Source organism: Colletotrichum gloeosporioides (genome assembly GCF_011800055.1).
Source record: "Colletotrichum gloeosporioides strain Lc1 chromosome Unknown consensus_3, whole genome shotgun sequence".
Classification (NCBI taxonomy): domain Eukaryota; kingdom Fungi; phylum Ascomycota; class Sordariomycetes; order Glomerellales; family Glomerellaceae; genus Colletotrichum; species Colletotrichum gloeosporioides.
In genome coordinates, this window is record NW_025544648.1 from 131539 (window position 1) to 142155 (window position 10617).

The window sequence follows — 10617 nt, forward strand, 5'->3', positions numbered from 1 at the left end:
CCGCTCCAACAACAGCGCTCTATCAAAGTCCGTTAAAATGATTCCCTTGACCACCGCATTAAATAGCATATTCGGTGTTCGGACGTCTTTGCCGAGAATGGACTGCAGTGACCGCGTTGTCGCCCATTCAAGCTATGCCTGTCCAACATCTACCGTGTGGAGAGCTAGCCATCCCCACGACAGAAACATCGCGTGTAAAACGTAAACTCGGTGGTCGTAGCAATAGATCCGGTTCATTGACCTAACGTTGACTTACCCGAGCAACACCAGCACATACATGCCTTGAATAGGCTGCAAGTCTTCGTAGACAGCCGCCCCGTTCTAAGCGTCCTGGATGAATGCTTACACCGCCCCCTTGCTTGCTCAAAAATGTGTAGCCGGATTCAAGTAGAATTACCTTGAACAACACGCCGCATGTGCCACCCCTTCCTAGCCGCTTGATGCCCATTTCCACCGTCCGCTGGAGGCGCTTCGACTGAGGAATTCTGCCCGATCGATTGGGTGACAGGAAACTATACGGTTTGGGTTGCGATGGCCACGGTGGGCACCGCTGTGCCCGCCCAGTGTATGGACACGTTCGGTCACGTCGAATCGAGAGTACCTCTCCTCGCAAGTCCCAACAGGCACTTTTGGGTGCAGTGTGGCCTTTCTTGGTCACTACTTCCACCTTCTCCGCCCCCTGGCTGACGCGCTAGAACTCGTTGACTGCGTTAAGTTCCCTGGCCACCCTGAGTATGAGGGATTGCTCAGCGTGTCTCTTGTCCCCTGCTTAGGCGTATTTGGTACATCTCGTCTCGACTCATCGTTACATGACTTCTCTGGATCCCGCTGCTCGCCTCTGCGCGGCTCGTATCTTCCATGATCCCGCTTGCTCCGCCGTTTGCCCTGAAGCAAGTAGTGAGGTCTTCAAAACCCCTTGTACATCATTGGCCGGTATCCTCGCGAGCTGATTGTTGCCCGCTGCTCATCGTCCGAAATCGATTGCGGTGTCGTCTCGAAATCTTCCAACCATGTTCCTCGGCTTCTTCATAGTATTGTTCCGTTCGTCCTGTCTGTGTAGCTGTCACTCACCTGGCAGGCCTACAGCCATCAAATTGAAGGCCAAGTATCGGCCGACGGCTGTTGAACAGTGGGAATGGTTGCACGTCCGCGGCAAGTTCCGCCAGATGTTACAGCAGCGTCTATGGCTCTGCCAGATCGACCTGAGCAACACAATTGGCTCGCCCCTCGTCAAGAGGCCACACGTGTAGTGATAGGTTTGCGCGATGGTGGCCACGGTAAGCCTTTTGGCGTGATACTGAAATCGAACCTCCGAGTTAACAGATGTTAGGATCATCTTCCGATTAACACCTCTTCATACATGTTCATCGATCAGAGACCGAGACGTAGATGCGGGGCAGTCAATTTGTGAGACGGCTTGTACTCAGGAACGTAGCGCATGGTGCATTCCGTCATGCTCATGTTTATGGATCGGCAGATGCAATGGAGATGCAGGTCTGATCGGCTCGCAACTGCATCAGGTCGAGTGGGGTGTGGCGTGGTGTCGAGGGCGGTGTCGATGGGTTCCCGTGGCGGACTACGTCTTCGGTGGTGTCGCAGATCGCATGTGGGGGTTTCTCGAATATCATGCCGTCATCTAGACCGAACGCGCGTTTGACTTCTTCCACAATCTGTAGCTCACTCATGACAGTTCCAACCGGGTCCGCGCTATCATACAGAAGGTCCTCGAGGACTTTCTTATCGCTGATCTTGCGCTTCGGGAATCTGGTTCCTAGACCAGATAAGAAAGAGCAATTCTCAAACAAGTGGGTACTGACGGGAAAGTTTTCGTAGAGCATGCCGAATGTGAGCTCCTGTAAATACAGGAAATCGTCCCACGGGACGATTTGTGGGGCACCATTTGTCGCGCGGGGTGATGACAGGCCCCTCAAAGGCCAGGTTGCAGTCTGTTCCGACGTCGGGGCGACAGACGACAAGGGAATGACAGGCAGTAATGTACTTGTCGAGCATTGTGGGCTGCGTTTGTCGCTGTTCTTCGCCTCACTCCTTCTCTACCCCTTTCGCTCGTGCTTCCGCCTCCGCCAGTCGCTATATCAGCTCTTCGGTACTTCTTGACATATCGACCACGGCGCTGGTGGTTGGTGTGGAGAAGAGGCGTCGATTGACGTGACAGGTCTGCAATGTTGTGAAGATGTAGCGGCCCGCGTTAATTCGAATTATAACTCTGACAATTTCGTTAGGCGACGCTGTGTGGGGATGTCAATCAGCGCTCGGCTTACCTTACGCGAAAATATCGGCCCCACGCCGACGAGCCACGGGCCCGCACCCGTGCCGGACCCGGAGAAGCGTGCTCGTCGCCCGAAAGACGAAAATTGCAACTGGGGTAAATCGGAAAATCGTGTCTGGGGTAATTTATTTGAGATGGAACAGACGAGAGCTTGGCCCTTTTCAGCCATTTGGAGTGGACCAGAAATCTCTGGATTAGGGAAAACAACGGGAATTGGGTTGGGATTCCAACCCCAGGAGCGGGTCGATCTCGCAATCCCTTTGCAGACGGAGTATCGTCTTGCCAAATTCAGTTGTTTGAGGATGCATATTGCTTTCCTTGGGAGTTGTGAGTTTCAGGCGAATAGGAGTGGATAGATGGTTCAATCGGTGTCGCTAAGGACCCAATTTCCAATCACGTCGCAAACTGGAACATCGCCATTTCGACACATAAATTTTCCCGGCATCGTCGTAGCGCGGCAAAAGGTTATCGCCCGACGTGAAGCAGCTGTTTCTTTCGTCAAAGCACTGAGAAAGGGGAGACGCCGGGATGTAGAGATATGTTGAATTTAGGCTGTATTCAGTCTCTTTGATGGCAAATTATCCCGGTTTAATCATGCTCACTCTATGAAAACATCTGTTACATTCCCTTAGTATGCAATTCCCAGGTTGAGTTCCTCAGCCACTTAATGTGATTCCTTCGCATATGATGTCTAGACTCTTCAAGAGAATCCATTTCCTCAAGCTGTGGATCATCTCAAAAACGGTGATTACGCTAACTTACATCGCTGCGCCGCAAAGCTCTTTTCCCTCATAATGGCTCGAGGAATTGTCACTACTGACTGTGAGGCCGCGACACTAGAAAGCTGAACCTTTCATACCAGTTACCAATGATCCAATATAGCATTGATACAGCTGGAGGACGCAGAGAAAGAAGATGGATTCAGAATGCTGTTCCATGTCAGTTTAAATTCGACGTTTGATGTGAGTGTGATTCCATTTGACCGTCTTCAACGCCACTGACTTCCCATACTGACGTTTTGGAAAGTGTATCATCAGAGTTCGCGAATCTGTTGTCATGCTGGTCTTTCTTGCTCGAGGTCTCCATTGTCAAGCGTCGAATCTCGGCCCGCTTGTCCTAAATCCTTGCCTTGTTTAGAATGATGCCATCGTTCCTGCTTGTCCCGCTGGTGGACCAGCCATTGGCCTCTTTGATTCAGCGGCAAGCTATCCCAAATTTCGTGAGACGTTTCCTTTCTTCAATTTGAATCAACTGTGAGAATGATATAGGTTGGAAGTTCGTCAAACGCTTCTTCATATTTTCTTCGTGGAAAGAAATCTGTGGAGTGAATGAGTCTTTTCATCTAGATAAGCGCCGTGTAGACAAGGAATATGGTTTCCTGGCTTGTGGTTTGATCAATAACAAAGTAAGCGACATTTCTCACAGTCCAATCTGCCAGTACTCGGTATTAGGAGTGCTAGCTTATGTCAATTTACTGCTCACAATTGGTTGCACTCGCAAGTCCTCATTTCCGGGAAACACTTGGCTTCCACGCTTCCTCCAACTCGTTTCCAGGCTTTGCCATACAAGTAATCTCTCAACCTATAACGCTTCATGCCTTCGTTCTGAGACAAGCTTGTGCTGTATAACTTCGGAAAACCGGGACTATCAGCACTGGTTCCTCTTATCACATAGATTGTACTGGACCCAGGACCTTGAATGCAACGACTGCCCCACAACCCTCACGCTCACAGCCTGGGAAAACCTATCTCAAAGTGCGACGGCGACGGTCGCACTCACGGCGCACGACTCAAGTTCCTTTGCAGGCGTGACATGGAATCTAGTTCTCGACTTAATAAGCTTGTGTGAAGTTTCTGAAATCCGAGAGATCTCAAAAGAATCTTTCTTCCCTTCTAACTTTTTCTTCGCAGTTTGCCGCCTGGAGACGCACCTTGTTGACTGTAGGGGGGACCTCTCAAGTATCCCTAGTCATTCAAGTATTCACACAAGAATTCTTCATAAAATGGATCTCAAAAAAAATCACGGGTGTAATGAGACTTAGTACAGCCCACACGCGATGCACGCCGCAAATGCTCCTGGTCTAATTTCATCATCAGACCGCCTGTAGTGAAATACTTGACCGGCATGGCAGAAATGGCGCGCGAAAGCTGATAGACTGGGCGGTCTTTATACTGTTGCAGGGAGAACTGCGCTGTTTAGCGAAGAATAATAACGGGCGTTTCCGTCATCGTTGCTGCATCACCTATTCTGTAAATCGCTCCGCAAACTTTATCTTGGCATCTTGTCGCCAGGTCTAGCAATCAAGACGTCCGGATCCCAGACTCATGAGGAGAGCTTTGCTGGGCGAGCAGCTGGGGGAGGGGCACATAATACTTGATTCAAGGCGGCGGAACGAACCAGTTTCATGCTACATAGCAATCACGCGCTTTGCAACAGAAAACATTCGAACCAGACCGTGAAACATGAGGTGGCTCTCTATTCTGCGGAAGCGAGGCACTGCTTCTTACACCTCTCTTTGACGGCATGAAATAATCATGAAGAGCTGTGATTATTTGTTGATGGTGTTTCTAGCCCTTGCCTGTGGACTCTGTATATGAAACGAAGCCAGCTTGTGCCTGCAACGATTTACTTGCACTCGACTCCTATGACATGCTTGAACGTCAGCTTTGATTCGGCTTGTGAGGGCCCTGTTACGAAGACGAGTACACTTCTTCAAACACGATGGGCAAGGACAGCACTCTTGGGTGTATACAGGCTGTTCGAGCAGCCCACTAAAAGCGCTGAAGATCTTTTGCATTCACACCCACTGAGCCTGACACCTCGTCTCGAGCATTTACGCTGTTCTGCAATGCTCCCCTCGGTCAATGTGATCAAGGTGTAGGGAGCTTGGCAAATATGATGTTCCCGACTCACGGGACTTACTGTACTGCTTGGGGCTTTTAAATGCTTGAGGTGCTCGAATACATGGAGAGATCTTTCCCCGACAGGCATTGGATCTTGGACTTACTTTGAAAGGTTGATCATTGAACAGGGCCTCCATTCCTCCGAATTTTGCTTTTCAAACGAGCAGTTCTAGCTTGAAGTTCCATGCCAATCGAACCAATAGTGCTGCGCTCGTCGTTGCTCATTATGTTGCTTTCTCCAGATTACAAAGCTCAGAACTTTGGCGAGCCTCCACCAAGAAGAACCAAACTGACTTCATCATCAGTGTGTGAAGGTTGCAATGGGGGCGTCAAGAAGTCAGAGAGGTTTTATGCTGTTAGCAACCTCCCCGATCTTCCTGCGCAGCGCACCACGCATTATCATGAAAAACGCCATGGAGACTATTGCATTGTTGTCGGAGAGACGAAAGACACTTCGCATTACTTGCCTGACTCCTAGAGGTGTACTTAGTTGTTACAGAAAACTCCTCACGACGGCCGCGATTCGGGTTGACGTAGTGTGCCTTGGAAAGCAAGCACGAAAGGAATTCAACGCACCTGATATCAAGGTCAATAATCATCGTTTTCGCTATCCTATGCTCAGTTATTGCTGGTCATCCCTTCCTCATCGGAATACCAAATCAAATGGAAACTCTGCTTCATCTTTGCATGCCCGATAAATATGATTATGCGTTTGTGTTTGTACCAGAAACGTGAACTCTCCTTCGGAAGAAGCCTTGAATCTGGCACAAGACAGTAGAGGCACCCATGGCGGAGTATCATCAATCGGCAGGTGCAGGGTTCCCATTGGACACATGTCGTCGGCTGAAGAGAAGCCTCGGGGCCGGGATTCAGTACTTGAGGCGGGGCTTCGGCCGACCCTGGGTCAGCACTCCGGAAGCCACAGTCACAGTCACAGTCACAATCCGCAGCCAATAGCATCCACACAACCAGTGACAGATCGGCCTGACTGAATTAAATTGCTTGAATGCCGAATTTCCATCTGATTCTACAAGGCTGTTATAATTCCGGGTTAACCCTTGGTGCTTGTGCGTTTGTAATTACGCGTCGATCTGGGCAAAGACCACTACCACCCGACCCAGCATGATATTTTGCCTCGACTCGCAAAGACCCAGCTGGCGCTGAGAGAAACAGATTGTTCTACCAGTGTAAAACGCAATACTCTTTGCATCCTTCAGGCCGGGCTTGTGATCTTTCTATCAACGCACTCTCCTCCCAATTATTGATTCTAGTCCTCGGAGTGGAATTCATTCAAGGGCACGACGGCTGTTTCCCCACAATCATGACGCTCTTCGTCGGCAACTACGGCATGAATGCGGTGACAAGATCCGTCGTACGGTGACACTTGCGTTGCATTCTTCGTTTGGGAACGCAACATAGGCGAAACGGGGCAGCGACACCATTGCTGCCCACAGGGCTGCGCATGGTTGTTTGAAAGAAGTTTATGGGCCGTAGAATTCACTCGTACCTGAATGACCGCTTCCCGCCTGCGACTTGTTGAATGGTACTCTTATCTACGCAGCTTATGCCACATTCACAGACACGCGGCGGGCTACAACTCGGAACATGACCCATGAAGATCGAGTCGCCACATTGATTGCATGCCATGAAGGTCCTGATAAGGCAATGCTATAGTGCTTTTCTCTTCGAAATAAGCCATAGCAGGAGTATGTCGGCAGAAGATGAGAATACTTCCCAAGTCAGTTGGATCACAAGCGCAATGCAGCTGCATCTGCCAAACCCCCCGGTGCTACATCCGCATGCATGATCGCTTCCTCAAGTTCAGCATACACGACAGAATCGCTGCATGTTTGAGGCAAATGATTGTATTCAGCTCCGCGGAACAGAAGAAGCCACCAGCGTTGTCATCGACATCGTAGAGCCCCTCAGGATCAATAACGCCGCCAACGACACGACCTGCTCGACCAGCCCCGTCGAGACGGGACAGCCGAATCTATGTTACCATGCCGCTAATAGACTGGAAGGACACTGTGGAATAATTGATTTCCCAGCGCATGCCATAAAAACAACCTCAAGAGTCTTCAGGGCACAAGGACCAAATCTATGCATTTGAAACCCGATTTCACCGCATGAGCAGGACTGCGTCACACAGATCCCCGGAGACGGATTCCCATCCAGATTGTGAAGTGCTTTGTAGCCGAACCACACCATGCCCATATTCACATTTCTCAGTCGGCATGATGAAAACATTTTCTAGCTCCATTGCGTCCGCTGGAGTGAAACAGCCCATCGCTCCCGTGCCTTGGTCCGTAAATGTCTACTCACGCGTGCGCATGGCTAACCAGAATCTCGCCGGCTATTGATTCATCTGGTATACAGGCAAATACTTGCGGCGTCTGAAGATCAAATGAGCCTCATCACAGATCCGTTCCGAAAGAAATGAAGAGTCCAGCCTACTTCAGGTCAAACCGGCCATCCGGGCGCCGACGAGGTTTTCATGCCAATTCGTGGGCACAGACATACATTTATCAGTGCATTCTATATGGACGGGTGTACAGGCGTGTACAAAAGACGTGTTCAGGCAGGGGGAGGGATTGAATCAGTATCAGGTGATGGACATCATTGGCGGTGGCGACGGCTGTGTACACAGACGGCTTTTACCTTGACATCATAAAAGAGCAATGATATAAACCAGTTTCTATGCTTTCCCCAGCCATTCCGGTCCATCAGCTCCAGGCTGAAGTCCGTCATGAAGCAATTATTCGTAAGGGGCGTGATCTGATCATGGAAACGTCGCCAATCTCAGCTGAGATAATCTAATCTGCCAAATAGCAGGTCTTTGACTGATCAATGAATAAAAGACAATATGGTGCGTATTTACCAGCTCAATAATTAGCTATATCAGGCGGCCTTCATGCTCGAGAGTCAATTGACCAACACCAGAACAAAAGCTGCACCTCCACAAGCTGGAGGCAGCAGAGAGGAAGACACTATTTCTCACAACCATCACACGCGCCGCGGCGAGTGATTTATTCCAAACCCAAACAGCGTCTCTTGGAAGTGTTTAGCCACAACCTTCAGCCGTCATTACGTCCCACTCCGACCCCCATGAATGGATGATGCAATCCATCCGCACATTGTCCATTCATTCAACATGAGCCAAGGCATGTTTCCAAACTTCGATTGAACCTGGGCGGATTCCAAATGCGACCTCTTGGCACACTTTGGCTTATGCTCAACCGAGGGCCTGCTAAACGTCCATCATTAACCAGAACAAGACACATCCCGCTCGCAGCGTGGATGCTGACGTGAAAGGTTCCACTGCCAAAATATCTGTCCTAAACGTGGCGCTCGCCCTTCCAAAAGCCGTCAATAAGAAGGGAAATGAACTGAGCTTCCCAAAAATGGGCATCAGCCTCTTCTGGCAAGAGGGCTCAACTGTCTACGGACATCATGTGTGTTACGGCGAAGGAGAATGGTCATATTTCCTCCTGCCGGAGAGCTTTACTGAAATCGATTCTCTTTTCCAACGCGTTAGGATTATAGGCGGTAAATAGCAGAATGGGTGATGTTGGCTAGTCCAGAACTCTGCTTTACGATGAAGGTCAATAGTTACCCGGGCAATCTGAGCAGCAACTTCGGTGTGTACAAGCTTGCCACGATATCGGACGGGACTGCCCCAGAGCTTTGCACGGTATCTGAGGTGAAGTGGGGTATTGTCAACGAATGCATGTTTGGTTACCACAGGCTCCATATCTACCCATATTCCATCTTCGTTGAGCCCTAGCCCTTATTGCTGTGTTTCGTTCAAATAATGCGACCTGGCTCCATGCTCCCTTTCAATAAATACAGATATTCTCCGGCTTTTGCAGACATCCCTTCTTCCACTTCAGTGTAGACCAGATGCAGGTATTGACGCAAACCGGCAAGAACACCGGGCTGTAGCAGATCTATGCGTCGACAATTCCTTCATCGGTTTTCTCAATTGTGCCTATGACCTGGATTGTGGCGGCCGCTCTGGGGACTATGTTTGCTTCGAACAGTCGGACCAGATCAGCCTTGTTCTTGGCCTTGGTGTAGGCGACCTCGTGAGCGGCCAAAAGATTGCGCAACTTTGGAATCGTAAGGGAGGTTGGGTTGAAGCTTGGGTGTAGATACGAGATGTCGTCACTAGGGTTGGGTATGTTTGGGAGGGGCGTGTTGGTGTCGATCTCGGTCGAGGCGCCAGTGATGGGCCCGTCGGTTGAAGCGTCGATGGTGGAGTCGGCTATGGCCTGGTCTGCCTCGATGGAGAGGTGTGAAAGCTGGGCGGAGAGGGTAGTCATATCGCCAGCCTGGATGTCAGACGATCTGGCATGATGCTCCTTGGCAATCCCGAGCAACTGTGCTTTCCGTGCGCGAGAGGGTACGTGGATTGCATGGTCCTGCAAGTATGTACGCAGCTGGGCGATGGTCATTGCCTCCACATCTTGAGCCAAAGCGGCTGGAGCGTTCAGACTTGTGCTAGTGGGTTGGGATTTCTCCTCGTTCAGAGTGATTTCTTCGGCTGCAGTCGGGTCAGGCGTTGTCTCGAGACTGTCGGTGGAGAAATCAGGCTCGAATTTGACATCCAAAGTCTCCCTGCGATGCTCCGCAGCTAGTCGGACGAGCTCTGCTTTTCTCGCCCGGAACGGAAAGCGAATGGAGTGGGCTCGGAGGTGCTGTCGAAGCTTTGCGACGGTCATCACATCGAGATTTAGATCGATTGCGGGTGGGGCGTTCTGGTCCATGTTGTTTGGTGGATCGTTGTCCTCGCGCAGGGTGGCCGAGGCACTGGTCGTTGAGGTCGGCTTTGGGGGTCGGACTTGGCGCACCATCTTGGGGTCGAATGCAGGATTTCTTTGGTCAAGTTGATCTCTGGAAAGAAGCAAACGAGCCGAAAAGCGAGAACGTGCGTTTGATGGGGACAAGCGACCGGGGGAAATTGCATACGAGTGGAAGTCTGTGGTGGAGGAGATGTGGTGCAGTCGGACGGTGTGACGACGTTTGAATGGACTGCATGACGTGAGAATCAGCGGGAGGTGTGCTGCTACTTGATGGTGTTCTTGCCTCGTTTCACACAGAAGTCTAAGGTAGGCAACTGCCCGGGGAACCGAGTGTCTCAGCAGCTTCCTCATCGTCTTGGTAGTGTCTGTGCCTCCCCGGTTTCAACGTCGGGTGACGCATGTTTGGGCGCGGTTGCCCGACGTGAATGCATCCGCGTCAGTTGGTCATGCCAGTCGATTTAGCAGACGAACAGCGAGATATGTGTGGTTTGCATTCACTAAAGGTTCTGAGGCTGCAAGGCGGACAATCCGAAATAAAATGATCAGGGAAAGGCATTGAAGATGGTCATGTTGCAAGTATAACCGACAGACCACCACGCCGGCATCCAGCAAACCTCATTGG

The 10617-nt window shown here is 50.6% G+C and overlaps 2 protein-coding genes across 2 annotated transcripts; both read right to left on the reverse strand.

The window, feature by feature from the left end:
• Window positions 1–1463: 1463 nt before the first annotated feature.
• On the reverse strand, window positions 1464–2010 carry GCG54_00015585 (uncharacterized protein; the record flags this gene model as incomplete). The annotated part of the gene is made up of 2 exons (XM_045415366.1): window positions 1464–1812; window positions 1898–2010. The coding sequence occupies 2 exons, from the start codon at window positions 2008–2010 to the stop codon at window positions 1464–1466; spliced, it is 462 nt and encodes a 153-aa protein (XP_045271194.1).
• A 7130-nt stretch (window positions 2011–9140) lies between these two features.
• On the reverse strand, window positions 9141–10046 carry GCG54_00015586 (uncharacterized protein; the record flags this gene model as incomplete). Its single annotated transcript, XM_045415367.1, has 1 exon — window positions 9141–10046. The coding sequence occupies one exon, from the start codon at window positions 10044–10046 to the stop codon at window positions 9141–9143; it is 906 nt and encodes a 301-aa protein (XP_045271195.1).
• Window positions 10047–10617: the final 571 nt, after the last annotated feature.